At 42.8% G+C, this 22,412-nt stretch overlaps 3 protein-coding genes and 1 non-coding gene across 17 annotated transcripts in view; 2 read left to right on the plus strand and 2 right to left on the minus strand.

Moving 5' to 3' along the window:
- The window catches only part of LOC117565759 (mitogen-activated protein kinase-binding protein 1), a 36,009-nt gene extending 22,542 nt beyond the window's left edge, over positions 1-13,467 (plus strand). For 3 of the 14 annotated variants that reach the window (XM_052002750.1, XM_034245015.2, XM_052002751.1), the window contains 18 exons: positions 2,371-2,462; positions 2,739-2,982; positions 3,050-3,259; positions 3,325-3,744; positions 3,804-4,526; positions 4,584-5,821; positions 5,908-6,218; positions 6,290-6,435; positions 6,632-6,676; positions 7,746-7,851; positions 8,154-10,643; positions 10,858-10,959; positions 11,049-11,194; positions 11,261-11,336; positions 11,410-11,484; positions 11,550-11,735; positions 11,964-12,120; positions 12,190-13,467. In XM_052002750.1, coding sequence (XP_051858710.1) covers positions 2,371-2,462; positions 2,739-2,982; positions 3,050-3,259; positions 3,325-3,744; positions 3,804-4,526; positions 4,584-5,821; positions 5,908-6,218; positions 6,290-6,435; positions 6,632-6,676; positions 7,746-7,851; positions 8,154-10,643; positions 10,858-10,959; positions 11,049-11,194; positions 11,261-11,336; positions 11,410-11,484; positions 11,550-11,735; positions 11,964-12,120; positions 12,190-12,391 — 6,969 coding nt within the window. In that variant the 3' untranslated portion in view covers positions 12,392-13,467. Of the gene's footprint in view, positions 1-2,370; positions 2,463-2,738; positions 2,983-3,049; positions 3,260-3,324; positions 3,745-3,803; positions 4,527-4,583; positions 5,822-5,907; positions 6,219-6,289; positions 6,436-6,631; positions 6,677-6,821; positions 6,852-7,745; positions 7,852-8,153; positions 10,644-10,857; positions 10,960-11,048; positions 11,195-11,260; positions 11,337-11,409; positions 11,485-11,549; positions 11,736-11,963; positions 12,121-12,189 lie in introns of those variants that run through there. The other 11 variants (XM_052002752.1, XM_052002749.1, XM_034245021.2 and 8 more) reach the window with 7 other exon arrangements.
- LOC117564678 (neuropeptide-like 4) overlaps positions 1-22,412 on the minus strand; it is a 99,146-nt gene that overhangs the window by 14,734 nt on the left and 62,000 nt on the right. The gene's annotated exons all lie outside the window — the stretch shown is intronic.
- Trnag-gcc (transfer RNA glycine (anticodon GCC)) lies at positions 7,373-7,443 on the minus strand. The gene has a single exon. It is a non-coding gene; the product is annotated as a tRNA-Gly (tRNA).
- On the plus strand, positions 13,945-14,958 carry LOC117565761 (protein lifeguard 1). Its single transcript, XM_034245028.2, has 3 exons — positions 13,945-14,137; positions 14,209-14,457; positions 14,514-14,958. Exons 1-3 carry the CDS (start codon positions 14,033-14,035, stop codon positions 14,868-14,870), a joined length of 711 nt encoding a protein of 236 aa, XP_034100919.1. The 5' UTR covers positions 13,945-14,032; the 3' UTR covers positions 14,871-14,958.

A 22,412-nucleotide genomic window follows, 5' to 3' on the forward strand; every position in this document is an offset into this window, starting at 1 on the left:
TGTTCCTTAGATCGCATTGCGCATACGCTCAGTGGGCCATGTGCAAATTGTGGCACTGTGTCATGTGCCATGTGTCACAACAGCATTAAACTATTATTAATTAGCGAATTAGCCAGCTGCCTGCGCATCGCTTCGCGTTTGCTGTGCTTCGCTTTTTATTGTATCTCAGCTATCAATCAAAGTCCGACTCAACTTTGCCTTTTTCGGTTGACAATGCGCACAAAATAAATTTCGCTGCTTAACCAAATATGTAACAAAGGTATTTTGGCTACCATAAACTAGCTTTTTATGAATGAATGACGCGAATTGACTTCCGTTTAGCAAACAACAAGAATATATTCAATACTAAAGTAAGCGCAATTCAGATTCCTTCAATTCCTTTTGTTGTGTATTTGAAAGCAAAAACATAAATAAATAATTTATTGTTACAAGGAAAAAACGTGTAAACAATTTACAAAGATTTCAATCGTGTAAATATCGCGTAATCCCCTTGCAATGCTTAAATTGCTGTCGATGCCTTCGGCGCAAAGCGATCTCAATTAGTCACTTGTTACACTCAATACTCTTATCAAAAGTCGTTTAAATTTATTAAGAAATTCGCAGCATATAATAACCAAAAACATTAATAACATACATAGAAATAAAATGTAGTTGCAAACCAAACTGAAGAGTATCGTTGAGTCGATACTGCGTGTTATCTTTTTATCACTACTGCCAAATAGTGTACGGTGATATTTTTACGGTTTTCGCATGGCAATTTTGTTAGGCACACTATCGAGTGTTTACAATTTCACGGCATATTATACTCGTTACGAATGCAAATCTATATCTAGATAACCACTTAAATATGTATATGCTATGATAGATATATGAAATATGTATGTGAACCGGTTTAACAACGACCTTTTGGAATGAGAAATATTTCGTTGGCTCTGCGTTGGTGGCAACGCGGCTTCCAAGTGAAACAAGCAAATTAAATACGAATACGTATACGTATTCGCGAGTAATGCGCGTCGACTCTAGAGTAAATTGGCGTCTAGTAAACAAACCGAAAATCAACGCTGACTCGTTGACCAGACCAGATGATCTCAGCTCAGCTCAGATCAACTTGCGACGCAAAAGCATCTGATGCGGGCTTTAAAGTAGCAGGAGTGTTTTTTGGATGCTCTTTGCATGCCAGCAGCAGATTATTGAACTATTTAATACATTTATTTTTTTATTGCTTGCGGATCCGAGTGTGCCTTGAGTGCTGCTGGCTCGCCCACGCGTCAACGAAACCGACACCGAGACTAAGACTGCGATTGTTAATGAGAGAGCAGCTAGCTTGTCATTAAACGAGTATGGACTGCCCGCCAGACAAGTGCAATTGCGTCGCAGCTGTCATAAGCCACTTGACTCGCACTTCCTCTAAGCCAAATACATACAACAAAATGTTATTGCTTGTTTTAATTACGCAAAAAAATAGTATTCATTTAACGAACTCCGTCAGCGTTTGCGACTGAGAAAGTAACGAGGAAAGCAGTTTAAGGCTCTGCATATGCTCTACTTGCTTTGCGTGTAAACACATGTAAGCAGTGCAATAAAGTAAGCAGTTCAATGCTTGTGTTCTTATTGGAATGTATCGCTCCGTAGAGTATTCTATTATTCAAGCATGGTTTCGTCTCGCCTTTTCATAGTTCACAGAACGCCCCGACTAAGATCAAGGTGAAGCTTAAGTGAGGCGGAACAAATCGACTGAAAAATAGCAACATAGAAAATCGCAAAGCAAATAAATAAAAAACACACGAGTAGAAGTAGAATCATAAATAATGCGAAGTAATAATAACAAAGTTTCAGGTATTTATTATGCTTGAAGTCAGAGGCGTCTGTTAGAACCATTATAGAATGCCCCATACAAATAGTGTTTACTTTTTAATTACTGGTAATAAATAGAGTAATGGGTTAAACATAACTTAATAGCCAACAGATTAGCCAATCTGCTTTAGCACTTTCACACCGCAACGCGGCGATTTGCTTTGATTTTTCTTTGACCCAATGGAAAATGTGTTGAACACATTGACTTTGTTGTGATTGCGCTTTAATTTGTTTAACCGATTATGTAATGCGAACAAGCATTAAACTATGTATATAACATATACATCTCTGCTGATTCAAACTCACACAAATGCGTTCGACAAATGTGCGAATTGTGTGCGTAAATAATTTACACAGCACAATCGAATGAGTTGTGTTGTGCAAATTGTTAACACGGCTTAAAGCTTAGAGCGGCGACCTTGCCTAACTAAATACTACGAGTAATAACACGCAAAACATGCCACAAAATGATGTAATGCTAATTTGACGATATCTTCTTATTGATTTTATTTATAGATTAAACTCAAAAGAGTCTTGGGCCTCACTGTCTGCAGCAATGCGGCACTGGATGTGTCCCCCATCAGTGGATTGCTCGCCTATCCGGCCGGGTAAGTAATGTGCAGAAGAAGCGACATTAGAATTAAGTAATACGAGATATTAAAGCAGTAGGTATTAAATTTTTAACTACATCTGCTGCCAGCAGCTTGCTAGCGTAACGTGTTATTACTTGTCGTATACGTAATGTCAGCCAGCTGCTGAGAATTTTAATAAAAGTAAAATGGGAAAGACTTTCCCTAAGACAGCTCCAGCTGTGCCTGAGGCAGCGGCTCTTCATAAACAAGAGCATAACCCTTGCTAAATACATTCTGTTTGCTCTCCTGCAGCTGCACTGTGGTCCTGTTCAATGCCAAACGCCAGACGCAGGCGTATCTGGTGAATACCTCCCGCAAAGCATTCACATCGGTTGCCTTCTCGCGCTGCGGCCGCTTCGTGGCCACCGGCGAATGTGGCATCAATCCTGCCATCAAAGTCTGGGAATTGGAGACGCCCAATGGCAATCTGGAGCAATGCAGCGGCGGCAGCGTCGTTGCCGAGTTTGTAGATCACAAATACGCAGTCACCTGCGTGGTAAGTCGCTTTGTCTATACTTGGTCAGCTTACCCTTTAATTACAATGTGAATTCTTATTGTTATAGGCCTTCTCGCCAACGGGCAAATATCTCGTGTCAGTTGGCTCGCAGCATGACATGATTGTGAATGTGTTTGACTGGCGGGCGAATCTGAAGATGGCCTCCAACAAGATTAGCTCCAAGGTGGCAGCCGTTTGCTTCGCCGAGGATGGCAGCTACTTTGTCACCGTGGGCAATCGCCATGTCAAATACTGGTACTTGGAGGGCGGACGAAAGGTGTGAAAATTTCCTCATTTCTTTCGCAAACTTTTCACTAATAATTTCTCTTACCCTGACAACAGTACAAAGATCCCATTCCCTTAATGGGTCGCAGCGCCATTTTGGGCGATTTGCGTGATAACGATTTCTGTGCCGTTGCCTGCGGCAAGGGAATCTGCTCGGAGAGCACGTATGCCATCACCCGGCAGGGTCATCTCGTCGAGTTCAGCTCGAGGCGTTTGCTCGACAAGTGGGTGCTATGCCGCACCAGCAACGCCAATTGCATTTGCGTCAACGAACGCTTCATACTTGTGGGCTGCGCCGAGTCCATCATACGCATCTTCAATGCCGCCACACTGGAGTATGTAACAACGTTGCCACGGACGCATTACCTCGGCGTGGATGTTGCACAGGGCATACAAATTAATCACATCATGTCCGTGCCACAGCAGGCTAAGTTCCCCGACTGTATTGCCATGGTCTTTGACGAGCAGCGATCGAAGGTAAGTCGGAAAACTTTCAACAGCTTACTTTACTAACCTACTGTTTTTTCTCCCTCAAGGTGAGCTGCGTCTACAACGATCACTCGTTGTACATTTGGGATCTGCGTGACATTTCACGAGTGGGCAAATCGCATTCATTCCTTTACCACTCTACGTGCATCTGGGGCGTGGAGACTGTGCCATATAATCTGGAGCGTGAGCCCTCGCAGACGCTGCCCGAGGATTGTTTTGTCACCTGCTCCTCGGATGACACGATACGTGTCTGGGGACTGGATAGTTGTGCCAACAATGAGATATATCGCAAGAATATCTACTCCAAGGAGCTGCTCAAAATTATCTACAGTGATGACGAGTTGCAGTACATCAAGGATCAGGGCTCATCGCTCTTTGACAAGGCAGGCAACTCGAGCTACGATGGTCGCAACGGTGTGCGCTGCATTAAGATCAGTCCGGAGCTGCAGCATCTGGCCAGTGGCGATCGTTGTGGCAACATACGCGTCTACAGTCTGCAGAATCTCAAGCTGCTCACGATCATCGAGGCGCACGAATCGGAGGTGCTCTGTCTGGAGTATTCCAATGAGAAGATCGAACGCAAATTGCTGGCTAGCGCCAGTCGCGATCGTCTTATTCATGTGTTTGATGTGTCACAGAATTATTTGCTACTGCAGACTCTCGACGATCACAGCTCGTCGATCACATCGATTAAGTTCGTGGGCGCTGGCTTGAATTTCCAGATGATCAGCTGTGGTGCCGATAAGTCCATCATGTTCCGCAGCTTCCAGGTAAGTTTTATGAAAAACTGTCAAACGAAACCCAACTTAAAAATTATTTGTTTGCAGGGCAACATCTTTATGCGCGGCACAAATACGTCCGGCAAAACGACACTTTATGATATGGAAGTAGACTCAAATGCCAAACACATACTGACCGCCTGCCAGGATCGCAACGTGCGCGTCTATGGCACCCAGAATGCCAAGCAAACGAAGACCTTCAAGGGCTCGCACTCCGATGAGGGCAGCCTCATCAAGCTCAGCCTTGATCCGAGTGGCATTTATGTGGCCACCTCGTGCACAGACAAAACCCTTGCAGTCTACGATTATTACTCCAGCGAATGCATGGCCCGTATGTATGGACACAGTGAGCTGGTGACGGGTCTGAAGTTCACCAACGATTGCAGACATTTGATATCGGCCAGCGGAGATGGTTGCATCTTTATCTGGCAGGTGCCACACGACATGATTGTCACCATGCAGGCGCGCATGTCGCAGCAACGCTTGCGTTCGGGACATGCGCCACTGCAGCGTCCTCTGGCGCCCATTTCGCCACCGGATGCCATTGTGCTGGAGTCGCCGACCAGCGAGTTGGAGCATCAACAGCATGCGCCCAAGTTTGCGGTGCCCCATGCAGAGCCCAATCGAAATGCCTATCAGCTCTCGGATGTCGGCCAGCTGCCGCAGTGGGCAATGCGCAAGACAGCCACGGACTCGGACAGTGGCGCCTTGTCCATACCCACACCTGTGGTGAGTGGAGGCGCGGCGCCATTGCATGCTGCCTCCTCAATGGGCAATCTGAGCTCCTCGCCTAGCCAACAGTTGGGCGTTGCTCCCAGAGCACGTGGCCGCTGGGCTCAGCGCAGCAGTCAACTGGACACTGAGGATCAGCGCTCCAACTCGGAGAGTCCGCTGGGCACAGTCTCCTCCGTGGGCGGACACAGTGCGCACAATGTGCAGACCTCGGACTATAACAGCGCTTCCTCCAAGGACATTATGTACAATCAGACCTATCTGAGTGAGGACTCTTCCATTGACTCGGGCATGGAGACGCGCCGTGAACTCAAGTTCATTGGCAGCAACAACAACGGCACCATTCCCATTCCCGCCAGCGTCACGAGTGCCAACAATGGCAACTTGGGCGTGCCACAGCAACAGCGTCTGCTGCCGGACAAACGCAAGCCGGGCATGCGCTTCGATACGCACAGTCACGATCACGATGGCGACATCGAGGACATCTCCGATGGCGAGCGAACCAGCTCAGAACACGGCATGTTCTACAACAATCTGGCGCCGAGCACGCCCACGTAAGTTGAGCAAGGGAGTGTAGGACAACCTAGTCCCTAACTATTGCTTTTAAATACATTTGCTGACACATTTATTGCACTTGCAGTGACTTCAAGGTGACCGCCATGAACGAGGACGAGTTACGCAAGTCGGTGCGCCGGCAGAAATTCGAGAAATCTGGACTTCAGCTGCCGCCTGCCAGCGGCAATGGCAGCACCCACACAGCCAGCACTGGCACAGGCACCGGCACTTCAGATACCGAGGACGAGGGCTCCACTCCGAGTGCGGAGAATGCAGAGCGTTCGTTGGCGTCAACGCTGGGCGGCAGTTCTGAGAATTTGCAGCAGGGTCGAGACAGTTTTCTACATGCGGCGCTGCCCGAAGGACCTGGACTGTTATTGGAACGCGGTGCCACCAGTAAGTAATCAAGAAGATGGAATGTAATCTCAAACTAATTGGGTGAATTTGCCTGGATTATCCCTTGACAGGTCGTCGCAGCATCAGCGCCAAGCACAACACGGAGAATGGCAAAGGAGGCGTTGCGGCGCCGCCAACCATCACCAAGTCATACACTAGTACCAAGAAGGAGGAGCTGTTGCAGGTCATCAACAAGGTCAAACAGCAGCTAGAGAATGTGAGTAGAGAGAAGCATTCAATCTGTCTCTGACTTGTACTTTTCTTTGATTACCTCAATTTTGATTTGTTTTCTTTTGTTTTTTAATTTTTATGTTTATGTTTTATTCCCTCATTCCCTCTCTATGTGTTGCATCATTGCTTTGGTGTCTGTTTTGCACACACTCTCTACACTCGAACCCTTTACTCCTATTTAGGGCACGCGCAAAAATGGCATTAAAAAGTTGAATGCCATAGCTGAGGTGAGCACTTGAGTTGCCTACGAGTTGCTCTCGTAATTCGTATCTCTTATTTATTGATCGTTAATGTTAACGCTTTTACGACTCACTCACTCGCCTTTGATGTCTTTTCTTTGCTTCATTGCCATTGCATATTTTGCCTAATTAGGCCCTAACCAATTGAATTGTTCGCCCTTTGCGACTGGGCTTAAACAGCAATAGCTTGTTAATCCATTTAACATTCACTAATTGCATCAACTCGCGCTCTACATATTTTGACATTGTACAAGAGCTCAATTCAAAAATTGTTATATTCTTGTTAATGAAGGATTTTCCATTGATGTGAATTTACAATAAATAAATTTACAATAAACATTCCTGTAAACCGCAGTTATCGATTGAATTTAATTAATTAAGAAAATAGTTTGCTTGGAGGAAAATCAGATTTGCAATATGAAGAGAAACATTGTTAACAAAAATCACTATTCATATGTATTTTATAAAACAACAAACAACAACTTCAAAAAGCCATTTCTCTTTCTAATTTCACTTAAATAATTTCGTATTCTATGCATTTCATAACCTAACAAAAAGAAACATATTACATTCTTATTATTTACGTATACATCATCTTACAATTAACTTAAAATAATAATCTGTAGCAAACCGGATCAACATAAATGTCACTATTAAAAAACCAAAAGTTAAAAAAAAGTATTTTGCATCGGCCGGGAATCGAACCCGGGCCGCCCGCGTGGCAGGCGAGCATTCTACCACTGAACCACCGATGCTTGTTGTATTAAAGTTGGAATGAGACCCAAAAGAGGAGTCTGCAGCAGTGTAGACAAGTTTTGGGCTGTTGCTAAAAATAGATTTGTGCCTGCAAATAGAAAACTAATCGCAGCATAGCGAAGACTGAAATAGCATAACTCACCACATGCCCGCTTGCTAACAGCTGAATCCACCACAGCAACAACAACAGCCTCTTAAGACTTTGGCTGAGCTAATGCTTAACTATTCGCTCACGTAACTACAGCTGACTAACGCACTCTCTCTCTTTCTGTCTTTCTCTCTCTCTTGTTTGACCCAACAGGTCGGCCATAGACCGCTGCGAGGCAGCCACAGCATCTCGGATCTGAGTCTTGCGGCCAATTTGGATGGCTCTCGAAGTGCTGGAGCATCGCGCTACTCGAAGCCAGGTAAGCACGTGTAATTAGTTCGCATTTAGTGAAGTTGCAGATTCGCCCCTCCAAGGGGTGAAGAACTATTCCCAATGTGTGTGTTTTTGAACTGTAGGCTAATTCGACATTTACTTTTGCCACCTTGTTGTTTGCCTCGTCCCTCTCTCTTTCTCTCTCTCTCTCTTTTTGTCTTTCTCTCTCTCTCTAAATATTGCTCTCCTGCTGGTAATGACATAAAATGTTGGTAACATGAATAATCGAAATTTGTTGTTGTATGCTAATCATTTTTGCCGTGTAATTTTGTTGAGTAACCAAAGCAGTTCCTTCCCACGAACCTTCACAGTATCACAGTATTAGAGCTAACCCAACACAGCCATCGCAGCAGTCGCCTCAACTCCCTCAGCAGCCAACTGCTCCTCCCCCACAGCAGCAGCAGGAATTGGCACCTCAGTACTTTAACTGTGCGGCACCCAAGTCAAAGCTGCAACAGAATTTCCAAACAATGCGGCAGGTACAACAGCACTATCCGCCCTATCCACACCATGTGGGCGTGCATCAGATACATCCGCCTCCTGGCGTGCCCTTTGCCACCAGCAATGCCCCCTCGTCGCGCCCCTACTCGGCACAAACGGCACCCAGACTAGGCGCCGCTGCCAAGCGTAATCCGGCTGGCAACAATCGACGCACGCCAAGCATACTCAAACACTATAAATCCTGCCCGGTGTCGCCGGTGCACGAGGAAGTGGAATGGTCAGCGGAACAGGATCATCATCATCGTGTGGTGCCCGTGGAGCCGAAGCGTCATTCGGTCTATGCGGATGATGCACGTACCATACTGGATATGATACATGCCGACACCGAGAAGATGATCGATGAGATCACACGCAAGTATGGCGATCTCGATGATCTGCCCATGCAGATGCCAGCACTGCCCAACTCCTGCTCCATGCCAGCGAATCTGCGTGGTCTAGGCTCCACGGGCGATTCGACGCCCACAGCCTCGACGCCGCCACGTGGACGCACTCAGTACACGACGCAGTATGTGTATCGCGAGATCTATCAGTGTGAGCGCAAAGTCTCGCTGTCGGACATCCTCAAGCCAGAGCAGTTTGCGGCCACCCAACAGCGGCTGGAGGAGGCGCGCTTCCTGGAGACGCAACGCCACTCGAGCGCAAGCTTCTTCCTGAGTAGCGCTGGCCAGTTGCCGCATGAGCTCAGCCAAGAGTCGCTGCTCTCGGATGGCGGCAGCTATTGCAACAGCCTGGAGAGTGTGCTCTCCGACGAGAGCGACTGCAAGAGTGCACCGCTTGAGCCGCCGCAGCGTCCGCTGCAGGCGATGCAATGCCATGCGGGCATACGGAACTTTATACTACATGGACCCGTCTCCAAGTCGTACGGCAACAGTCCCAATGCCTATGGCAGCTTTGATTACTATATGCGCCAGCAGGCGGCTGCAACAGCGGCCACCTACGACAGCTTTGATGTCACAGGCTACAATCTGAACCCTCTTAAACCGCTGCCCAACTCCAAGACGTATCCACGTCTCGCTCAGGCGCCGACCACTGTGGAGCATATTCCCACAATGCGCTCGAAGAACAAGCAATACAATTCGGGCGTGAACAAGAGTCTCAGCACGGACTTTGCCCAGCAGCGGCAGCAACGCAATTCAAATCCACTCGCGCAGAATCAAACACGATCCTCGAATGGCGAGCCACTGTTTGTGCGCAAGCCACTCAAGCCAAAGCCTCCCATTCCTGTCAAGCCGCAGAACCTTGTGTCGACGCTCAGCAGCGTGGAGAAGAAGCAACAGCAGCCAGTATCCAGTTCACGAACTGCCAGCGTTGTGCGTCAATTCGAGCACAATCTGCAGAAGTTTGAGCGTGAGAAGCAACGTTCTCAGCAGCGATCGACGCCAGCGATGAGGAGTTCGGTAAGCAGCGGCGCCCTGGCCACACACAGTTGCCTGAAGAAGGTATCGCGATTCGATACCAGCGAGAGCGGCCGTCGAGCAACGAGTGTGCGCCAGAAGACGCGTCCCAAGATCAGCGTGCGCTTCAATACCGTCTCGCAGATTAAGTATACGCCCAGTGCGAAGCGCAACGCTTGCAACAGCAACGAGCAAGAGACTGAAATGGAGCTGGATACTGCTGCAGTGGTGGGTAGTCTGCCCAGTGATTATGGTGGCGAGCGCAGCTTTGAAATGTACTTTGCCGAGAATGGCAATGCACCCGAGAATCTGGAGCATATGCAGAGTCTTAAGCTTTACACAAAGCCACAGCTGCAGGCTGTGGTGGATGAGATACAACAGGAACGACAGCAGGAGCGAGCCAAGCACAAGAAGAACATGGACAATGCGGAGCGATCGAGTTCGACGAGCCATCAGTGTCAGAATATTGCGGCCAAGATTGATATTATCGAGAAACTGATTGCCATGGAGGAGCGCAAAATGGAGCAGATTCGTTTGGCAACTGAAACGCGATTGCGTCCATTTGCCTGCAACTCCAAGCAGAAGGGTTATGTCAAGAGTCTGACCATGAACTTTGATATGTTGGCACGTTCGCATGATCCTCCAGACGATGAGCAACATCAGCAGCAATCCGGGCTGGAGCCTGGTCCAGATGCGGATCTGTGTGCTTATGCGAGGCACATTAGACGCAACTGCAGTCTGCCCGATGTGCTCGAGAGTGCTGATGGCTTTGGCTACGGCAACGATGTAGAGCTGGCCAGAGAAGTGATAGCCGACGATGACGATCAGGATGATGATCGCAATGATCTTGACGATGACAAGCATCAGCTAGAGGACATGGAAGGTTTGCTGCTCTCGCTGTTGTGCCACACACACACAAAAACATACATCACTATTTTCAGTTTCTTACTCGCGTTTGTTGCACCCTCCAATCTCTTGCATTCTTAGCTTTTATGTTGAACACACTTCCACATGCATTAGCTGATAGATTAGCGCACCCGTGTCTGTCCTGGCATGTTTTGATCCCTCAACTGATAACTGTCTATGCCTACTTACAGGTAATCCCAAAATGCTCAATCCCATGCCCATCGAGGAGTCGTCGTCATCGATTCGTCGCGCTTGCTCCTTGAGCGATCTGCACATGGGCAACTTTGGCAAGCGTAAGCGACACTTTCTCTTCCTTTCTCTATAGCTCTTCAATGCTTGTACACTAACTCTCGTATCTGTTCTATATTTCACAAATTTACAGCCAGCAAGTCGAATGGCAGCTCACAGAAGGCAGCGACGCCGCATCGCAATGGCAACATTAATCGCTCGACCAGCAAACGCAACAGCCTGCAGGGCAAGTCCGGTCTGGGAGCCTCCAGCAATTCCATGAATGTGCTAAATCAGGCGGTAAGTAAAGCAATTCTGCAGTATAAGAGTTTGTGTATAAGAATAATAATCTATCTATCACTATAGAGCGACTCGGAGCAAGAGGACAGCAATCGTCTGCGCAGCGCAGCCAATGGACAAAATCGCAACAATGGTCCCATTGGTAAGACTTGTAATTAAAACTAATCTCTGGCGTAGATTAACTCTCACTCTTCTCTCTTTTCGACACTCTGCAGCAGCCAATCGACAGTACGGCAACAAGAGCAACAACACCAACAGCAATCGACGCAAGATGCCCAATTTTAATGGTGGTAATTGACTTCATCACAAATAAATTGAATTTTGTACTAATTGGTTTTACTTTCCTCCTCGTCAGGCACAAATCTGCAAGATGACTCCAGCTCGGAGGAGACGCCCAACAATGTGGCCAGCAATAAGCCTGTGGTGCCGCCTCGGCCACGCAACCTCGGCTTCGATCATAAGACTAAACTCATTGTCAACAGCCCGGGCAATGTGGCCAAGCAGCGAGTCGCTGGAGCAGAGGACTATGATGGGGAAGATCGTAAGTAAAGAGAACTTTAAATCTATTTCATAATTACACATATTCAACTTAGGCAGTTATATACTAAAAGGACTCTATATTTTCAAAATGTTCATATTGTCTGATGAAGAGAGAAAAGTTAACCTTGCAATTATTATATTGCATATAAAACATATTGAATTTGAATATAATTATTCACAATTATTCATTTAGTTAACAATAATTAATAAGCAATTCATCGCCTTTCAGCTGAGGCCCAAGTACACAATGTGATCAATAAGCTTTACACGACTACGCAGGCGGCAATGAAGCTGCATGCGAATCTGAAAAACTCGCTGCTGCTAAAAGAGCTGGAGAATGCGGTGATTATGTCCCACAATATGTTAGGCAATATCACTTACAACAGGTAATTATAGATGAAACTAATTCATAAAAATAATTCATAATTCTTTAATGAAATAAATCTATTTTGCAGACAAAACGAAAGATTGCTCTCGAATCAAGGCAACAATCATGCTGGCAGCGGAGGAATACAAGGAGGAGGAGGTGATAATGGAGGGGGAATCAATCATGAACAGGATAATGGCGACTATCTGATGATGGTCAATAATTGTGCCGATCTATTGAGTAATTTACGCACCAAGAACAAACCCGATGACTGTGAGAATAACTCCTAGTGTGTAGCGCATAAAATAGGTTAACTGACAACAACAACACAACAAATTCAACCACAACAACAACAACACAATGGGCTAAAACAAACTAATATTTATTAAAAAACGAAATCCAATCAGCTAACAAAGAGACAGAGAGAGAGAGATAAATAAATGCACCAACTAATTTGCAATTATCTAAAACGCATATGCATTAACGGCTATTGTAAAGTTTATTCATTATGATCATATTATAATTACTATACATACATATTATACATATATCTTTTAAGTCGAAGTCTTGTAGTTCTTAAGTTTCTCGAGAGAGTGTGTACGCGTGCATTTTGTGTTTGATTTTGGCCTTAATTTGTAGGTAAATCACTTTTGTATAGCCTGAATTCAATTCGTAGCGTGTCAAGTTGAATTAAGTAATCATTATTTTCGTATATGTTAAGTGTTATTTGAGTTTAAGCCAAGATGAATGAGACGAGTCGAAAGTCGCATCGCGTCACGTCAAGTCGAAAGCCGGGCATGACAGAATCGTATAAGAGAATCGTTATATATATTTTCCCATTTTTTTTTTTCTTGTTTGTCGCTATTTTTGCTATTAGCTTTCATTTTTTGGCCAAATGCAAATGATTATTGATGGAAATTTTGTGTCAAAATTGCGTATTCCAATTTATAAAATATCCTCCTACACGTATCTATGAATACCTTTGTATGGCGCTTATTTACTCAAAACACACACAGAGATATATATGATGATCCCCAAATGGTGAGACAGATATTTAATTAATCTTTGAAAGCAAAATACGATTTCCATAATTATACAATTTTTGAATAGCACTACGAGTATGTTCTGTAATTTAGTAGTTAATTATTTGATTGTATTTACAACAATTTCTAAAACTAAACACCCCTATTTAAAATGTATTAAACTTTAAATATATGCTCTTATATAATTTACAACTAAATCAAATGTATTAAAACAAATTAACCACAAAGAAAGAAAAAGATCGAAAACAAACAAAAAAACAAAAAAAAAGATATTTTAAGTGCAGCAGTTCTGCAACTTACCCCTCAACAACTAAAATCGAAAATCATTCTAATTTAATCGAAATAATAATACAGAAAGCATAAATAATAATTTTTCAAAATATTAAAAATCGCTTTGTCTTATTTTCTTCGGACTTGCACTACTACTAATTAAACACCCATACACACACACCTCTGACAACTTGTTGTTAAATTAAACGCGTAATTTAACTGTCAAGTTGATTGAAGGATGATTAACAACAGCCTCAGTCTTTTATGGCAACTAGTATCTACATAATTATATACACGTCTCATACATATCATGTATATAATCAATGTTGGGTAGCGGCAACAACCAAATAATGTCTAATTAGTTAACTACACTCTACTTAAATGAGAACAATGCGATTTATTAATTGTTGTGTGAAATTTCGATATAATAAATAATAATTTTATGTTTATTCATGGCACAAGATGAAATGAGCTGTACAAGAGATTTCTATTTTATTTGGCGAACAGTGCAAGGTTTTTCTGCAGTTAACTTGCCTCAGTTTTACTTGCCTCATTTTCTCAGTTAGACTGTCAAATTTTATACAAATATAACTAAAATTTTAAATATAAAGACGAGCCATGCAGTTTGGCCAAAATCTACGCTCACGTGTCGAAGATAATCCCAACTTTGAAGATGACAGTTCTAGACGTGCATTCATTTCGAAAGTGTGCTGCATATTGGCTGTAAGTAGTTAAATCACGTATACGCCCATTGTGTCCACCAAAATAAAGGGAATCAACTGGATTCATGGCAGTTTCAACTGGCGATCACTGCGGGTATTACGTGCATCTTTGTCTTTGTGGAGAGTGCCAATCTATGGTTGCGAGAGCACATCTGGATTACGTTTATTGCCATCGGGATATTCATGATTCTTTCCATGGTGCTGATGTGTTACATTCAAGTGGCGCGCAAAGTGCCCATCAATTACATACTGTTGATACTCTGCACTGTGAGCATGTCGATTATGGTTAGCGCTAGCTGCCTCTGGCATGAACCAATGCAGGTGAGTACTAGATTCACTTTCTAAGCTTAATTCTTTACACTCGACTCCGCTCTCAGATTCTCACAGCAGTGGGCATTACAGCTGCCGTCTGCATAGCCCTTGCATTGTTCGCCGCTTTTGCTCCTTGGGATTTCACGGGTTGTGGTCCATTTTTATGTATACTGATGCTCGTCCTCGTCCTGCTGGGCATTGTCAATATTTTCGTACATTCTCGCACCTTGCTTTGGATCATCGTTTGTGTTGGCATCCTCTTATTCTCCATGTATCTGGTCTACGATGTCCAGATGATGGTCGGCGGGCACAAGAACCAATATAGCGAGGAAGATTACATAGTCGCTGCCTTGTGCATTTACATCGATGTCGTGCAGATGTTCCTATACATTCTAATGTTGCTAGGTCTACTTGAAGAATAAGTTATAGAAATGTTTTTAATAAGTATTCTTAAATGAATATAGTATTTAGTAGTAAAAAATAAAATCAGAAGTGAGAAATTGGTATAGGTTTCACTGATATCAGGAGGAAAACATATCACTTCACTATGGTGTATAGACCCGTAGTTTATGTGATTTATTGTTGGCTACTTACCGCGACTGCGAACTTCAAAAATGTACCAGATCGCCAAGTGAAATACAAGGCGAACAGAAATCAGCAACAAGCAGCATTACAGAAAGTTATTCAAACATTTAAAAAAGTGTTGCCTATCTCAAAGGCGCAGTAATTATATGTATGTATATGCAAATACTTTCAGTATAATGCCTACCTTTGACAATCCTATATTTTTTAATGCAGATCGATGGAGTCCGTCTCTGCGATCACAGCAATATGTGTCCTTTGCAAATGCTGCAGGATTTGTCCAATATAGCTTGTTTTGGAAAAAGGACTTTTTTTACCGGCCATATCTCAGCCAAATCCTGAAGGATATCGAAAGGACATATATTTTTGTGATCAGGAAAGCTAAGATTATCGATTGGCTCGCAATGATTTTATGGATCTTCTCGAAAATTTCGGCCGAAAATTGTGTAAGGGGGAGGCATGGAAAATTGTCAAAAACTCTGAAAATTTACTGTATCTCGGTCATTTGAAGGACGATCGCGATGTCCTTTGGTAGAAGGATAGATCTTACGAATACAAACGGATTGAAATACTAACAAGGACGAATGTCCTGCAAGCAACCAAATTACAAGGACTTTTTTCAATACAGAAAATAGTGTATATCTCGGTCATGTCCTGTCTGATCCTTGCGAGTCCTGTGTAAAACGAAAGCCCTTCATGGGACCTATCATCCTGACAAAGGACATTCAAATCGTCCTTGTGGTTTACGAGTAATCTTGTAATTCGCAAATTTTACCATTTTTCTCTTGAGCCGCGACCAAAAAATTTCAAGTGTTTGCTTCTTAGATGACCCAATATTTTTTTGATGCCGATCGAAAGGGTTCATCATTGCAATCCTAGCAATATATCTCCCTTCAAAATGCGACAAGATATGGCCGATTTCGGCCTAATTTTGTTATCTACATAAATCGTTTTATTATGCGCTCCTAAAAGTATGCAAATAATCTAATGTAGAGTAATGTGTATTAATTTATTTACTGCACGTATTATGTTTACCTGATGTTTCTGCTGACCCAGGTTCAATTGCATAAGAAAGCTAATCCAGATTATTCGATATTCATATAATCGCTGCCAGTTTTTTTTTTTTACAAATTATTGCTCAAGTATGTTACAAACCGAAAAGGTTAGTGTACAGATATGGTATACATTTTTAAACACATTCAACCTCGAATATAGCAATCAAATAAAAACAGATTATCTGTTCATTTTTTATTTTTAACCTATTATTGGTGCATTGTGAAATGTTTGAACAAACTTTCTGTCAAAGAAGAATTATAGCAACATAAAGCTTACACATAATGTTTATTCTTATTTGAATCACGCTAGTCATATTAAGAATGTAAATTTCTACTTTCCTTTGTCCAATGTCCTGCTAGAGAATTATAATGTCTGCTGCAAGTGAACAATAAATGAATATGTAACACACACAACATAAATGCATAGATTGCCAATCACACGTGAAGTATCAGAGCAATTAATGCGTATTAAAGCTGTCAAAGAACTGACCAACGCAGCAGGTGACCAACTCGACACGCTGCGAGTCCTGTATTCCTGTATGTGATTACTTGTGGGAGTGTGTGTGCTTGCTTTAAACTTTTCAAAACGAGCTCTCTAAGTGAGTGTGAGTGTGTGCGATTCAATGTGGCAACCGCCGAGGCGATAACAGCGTTAGACCTGACTGGGCCAACTCCTGGCACTGCTTTGTTCGTGTCAACTACGAACTGGCGACTGTCTAGAGCAGGAGCAGGAACAGGAACATGAGGAGGGAAACGCCAGGTTTAGTTGTGCAGTTTATTGTAAAGTCGAAGGCAAGCACATTGTGCGCCCTTGCCATTGATACAGTGCCCCAAACGATTGAGCTTCAATTAACTTTTGTCAATATTGAACTAGGCAGCAGACCCACCCGAATACTCCTTCCCCCTTTCCACCCTTCTGCGCCCTTTTGCTGCTGCTGCTCACCTGTTAGCTGGTGAGTTCCTTTAATTGGTAACAAGTTAGCTCTAATTTGTGCGCTGGATAACGAAAGTTCAACACAAAGTCTATTGATAAACTGTAAAAACTGAAAAGACATCCATTCGGGGGTAACGAACCCTTCACTAACACACACACACACACCCCACTCTTTGTGCATCTGTTTCACTTGCTCTTTAGCCCTGTCTTTGTCTGGCACACGAACTGCATGAATAATTTATGACACGGCCCAATCATAAAGCGAGGCAAAAAGTTATGTACGAAATATACTCAATAAGCTGCCAATGCCAGACACGCCCCTTGTTCATCGCTTACTGCTCTTTGGGGGTGTCACACACACACAAACATACACACCATGACAGCGACGACAACAACATCCGCGCCTTTTAAGTCCTTTACTTTGGCAGGCAATGGTGGAATGTATGCGTATTTGTAAAATACTATAAAAAAGTAATAATAATCATAAGTTGAGCAGGAATTTGAATGCAGTCATGTGTCCTTTTTTATATCTATAATCATCTAGATTTCAATGTACATTACAAATTGTACATTTTGTGTTGTCATCTGCGCAGCCTAAAACACATGATTAAAAAAATGATTAATTATATCACCAAATTTTATTCAATAAATATTAAACTTTTTAATTTAAATTCTGTGTTTATTTATTGCTTGTATGAATTCTAAACGAACTCAAGAATTACTATTGATTAAAATTCTTATTTCTGATAGCATACTGATTAATTAAACGCATAGTTATAATGTACAAAGAAAGCTATTGCAAGTGCGATTCCTGCTGACTCTTACTACCTAAAAACAAAGACGTTTACAAACAATAAATGAAATAGTTTCTCACTGAATACTCCGACACGTTGAAGTGTATTTTTTGCGCTGCTAAGTGGAACTAATTAATGCCATTAACTCGTAAGCTGAAAAGCGCCAGGAGCTCTCGAAGTTATCCAACGCCATCAAGGAGCCGTAATGAGAGATAGGGCTGCACAGTGGAGCAATTCAACTATGCCAAATACTAAAGTAAATGCAAATGTATATTTCTTGAGCTATTTTTTTAATTTGATATGAATATAAATTAGGGTTTCTCCAGCTCTTTCTATATATGACATTATGTGATATGTTTTAATGACCATAGTGCAGATTCTACAATTGGATGCAATGGCTGTATTCGGTGTGGAAATTCTTGAAAAGTGAATAAAAGCCGGCATCAAGCGGGTCATGCAAGAAGTAGTCTCAGTATTCACGAAGCATATTCATAACTCGTCAGGCAGCACAAACGAGCATCACATCGAGACTATGGCTCCGCTCCGGATGCTGCCTGTTTGAAGGGGCGTGCCGTTTTTGTGCTTCGGTGTGAATAAGCGTATAAGAAGTTGACATAAAGCTGACGACGGCAACAACAACCAGAGAGGAAGAGGACGACAACGAGGACAACGAGGACAACGACGACGACAACAGGCGACAATGATGGCAGGCAGCAAGAGTATCCCAGATCGTTGGGAATCTGCATTGGAAACCGCTGAACCGAACTAATTGAGCCGCGTTACATTAAGTTGAATGCATTTCAATGCGTTGCCAAGCATCCGCAATTCAACATCATCATCAACATCATCCTTATATAGTACACTGTACACTCTACACACTACATTGATGCTGTCAGTCGTCTGCTCTGCTCTGGTCTGGGAAATCGAACAACTGTCTCCGCCTCTGACCTTTCTCCTTCCCCCTTTCGAGTTGTTCACCTGTTTTATGCATAAAAGCTTAAGTTGACTGGGTGGATTGTTCCAAGGTGTCAAGGGTGTATCAACTATATCCAAAGCAATACAATAGATAATAAACTGCACACCAAATCAACCCCTAAATGCCGAACAATAAACCGAAAGATGTTAAAAATTAATATTAATAAAGCTACTTTACATATTGAATATGTAAAGGAACTGATGGCAGATGGAATTGTAAATATTGAAGCTTGAAATGTGTGTAGACCCTTTATTGAACATTATATTAATTATGGTTGGTTTAAACTTCAGTATTTTAGGGAATATATATCAGTTACACATTTCTCTTCATCCTTTAAGCTACTTTTGATATGAACTTTAAGATCATAACTTTTCGACTGTTCCCTTTTTCTCTTTTTTCTCAGCATATATGATACATATGTCTTTACATTATCCCCACTTCCGAGAAATAATCGCCTGTAATTCTCATTGAAGAGCACTGAGAACGTTGAGATACTCTTACACCTGCTGCTGCTCGCCGTTCGCTGATGCGATGACAGTTGTGTCTTAGTTGAGGGGTCGTCACCTCGACAATTAACGCCACAATTACGAACAATGCCAATACTCATATGCGCCTTAGCAAGACGGGGGTACCGAAAGGGAGACAGAGAGAAGAAGAATAGGATGCCCCGTGCGGTGTTAAGTGTTTTTTCGCCAGCACATTGTTGGTGCAGCAAAAGATACTTACATACATTATATAATACTTACTTGCTTAGGAGTCCCCGCACCCGCTGTCGTTGTCGTTGTCGTAGAAACAGCCCTTGTAATTCAAAAGAAAATGCAGCTTTAGCTTTTTAAGAAATTATAATCACAACATATTGCACAATTCAGATGATACTCACACTCTGGCCGAGCTAAAGATACAGATACAAAGCTGATAGGTCACAGCATTTAGCCGCGTTGAGCGATGAGAGCTGACAGCAACAATGTCAGGCATGTCCTCGGTTTTCCTGTCCAGCTGTCTGAATCAGATCACTTAAGAGCGTAATCATATCCGGAAGAGATTACGCTGCAATTTACGCTCGAATGCGCCGCCAAAACACTTGAGGGTTGAGTACTGCCATTGTCCTTTCGACTCTCGGCAAGGACTCCCGCTCTCGTTGTGCGTCTCATTGTTGTAGGTGATAAGCGCAGTCGACACTGCAAATTTGTTACATCTCAATATTGCGGTTCATCTTAAACAATGGAATTGGATTATCATTTCATTTTTTTTGTTTTATTTTCTCATTTTTAAGGACAGACTGAATAACTGAATAAGGCGTGTTGTTTCGTGTTCGAGTTGTTGCTTCTCGCAGGCGTGGCACAGATTGCACCCCGATAAAATAAAATGTAGTTATCAATATGGTAAATTATGTGAGACGCGCAAGCCAAAGCAGTTTGGGGGCACACTCTTGTGGTTTGTGGCGCCTGTAGAATTGTTTAGGCGGCATAAACAATTTGCGAAGTCATAAACAAGCCTTGGGCAGACTAAAAACAATAAATGCAAAATATGAAATATGATTGTGAATTTGATTTCTAATCGAGAAACAAAGAATGGGAGCAGACATTGTTTGATATTGTCACAACAATGGCGATTGTCTTGACTTGTTGTTTTTTAAACACACTCCTTGGACTGATTATTATTCCTATTTATATAATTGTTAGTTACTGGTGTATTGGAATAAGAACGAAATTTTGAGTATATACATTTGGTTACAACAAAACTCTTGTGATATTCATAAGAAAAAGCAAATTGACGAATTATTTATCACTGCACTTCGGAAAAGTAATTTATCGACATCTATATTCAATTAAAATATTACTATAAATTAGTACGTGAAATGATTATTACTTATTTTATATATTGTTTGAGTTCAAATAAGTTTAAATAAAACTAACTTGTTATGAAATGATTGAAAAAATAATAATAAAATAACTTTGAAGGGCATTAAATTATACAACTGTTACTTAAATTTATAAATTTATAACACTATTTAACAAATACTTTTGTATTTTATACTGTATTTATCATATTCTGATTAGTAGAACCTCCTCTCGCTTCGGCTTTCCATATACCTTGTATATTAATTAGATTAACAATTGTCAGTTTGCCTGCTCAGGAAGTTATCCACTTAATTCGAATTTATCGCATGTCAATGCGACTAATTAGCCTAATGAAAGCCATCGCCATCGAAAGATGGAACAAAGAAGTGACAGTGGAGGAAGACTCGCTGCTCGAAAAGTGGCGACATATCTGCGTAAATCTGCATAGAGTGGAAAGTGAGTGAGGAGTGGAAAGTAGAATGAGAGTGATGAAGGAGAATCGTGCGACTTCAATTAGCCAAATAAGTAAGGCGGTTTTGTGTCAATGTCGCATGCTGGCCAAACGGATGATGGCACGTACTTGCCTCGTATGGCGACTGCGGCAGGCTAACACACAGACAGACAGACAGACAGACGGACGGACGGACAGCTGGAGAGGCTCTCGAATGGTCGCCTGGGCGTGCATTGAGTAAACATCAAAAGGAATATCACAAATCAGTGCGCGGACAGGCGACAACAGACAACAGTGAGCATAGCAGGACAACAACTGAAGGACCATTGACGAACCAAAAATTGGGGGTTGGCCCTTCTCGTCAAGGCTGCTGATAGAAATCATCGCAAACTTGCAGCAACTTCCAAACTGTTGTTGTTGCTGTGTGCTGCTGTGTTCAAAAGAATGCCGCGCCGCAAGGCGGTGTCAAAAGTCAGTTGAAATTGGGCAAAAGCTCTCGGCGCCATTTGTCATCAGTGAAACGAGTGCGAGAGCAAGTGTATGTGTGTGTGTGAGTGTAGAGGTTTGATCTGTCTCTCTCCCCACTCTTTCGCACTGTCAAAATAAAAGCTTCTTGCTGTCAAGTGAGACAGGCAAGTGAGGTTAAAGAGAGAGACAGAGCTGGAAGGTGGGATTGTCAGTGGGCGGTGTGCTTAGGCATATGCTGAAAGTGCATACTCAACGCATCGTACATAGAGAGAGCATTCACGTTCACATTCGTATTTGCATTTGCATAAAGCATTGCTTTTTGATTTCGCTTTTCGTTCCCATTTGATTTGATTTCGCTTGAATTATTCATATGCCGCAGAGCAAAAGACTGGCGGGTGAGCTAAACGAGGTAGGGAGGAAACAGGGGCGAATGAAATGTCAACTGAAGTGGCGACACATGCGTCTACTTCTGCAGTTATACCCTGTAGTCACTGTAAAAGAGTTGTTGAGCATATTAATCGAATGCATCAATATTTGTATTTCCCTTTTTGTGAAATTTTATATTATTCAACCGCACTAAAGTTTATTATTGATACTAATATTTACCCAATCTTCGCTGATAGAATTACCCAAAATATTTCATTGATAATTCCAAATAAATATATAAAACATAAGTGTGTTGTGTGTCTTACCAGTACTTGTATACAAATCAATTGTTGTCTCTCAGTCCACGCTTATGTTTCAATTTTCAATGCAAACTCTCTCAAGACTCTTACGTTTGTCTGCTGCGCCATCTTGGTGACAGTTGCGCCGCCTCTTTCTTTGCCACACAGATCAAAGCGAAATGCAAATATGGGCGGGGC

This window comes from Drosophila albomicans, chromosome 2L (genome assembly GCF_009650485.2).
Source record: "Drosophila albomicans strain 15112-1751.03 chromosome 2L, ASM965048v2, whole genome shotgun sequence".
NCBI classification, from domain to species: domain Eukaryota; kingdom Metazoa; phylum Arthropoda; class Insecta; order Diptera; family Drosophilidae; genus Drosophila; species Drosophila albomicans.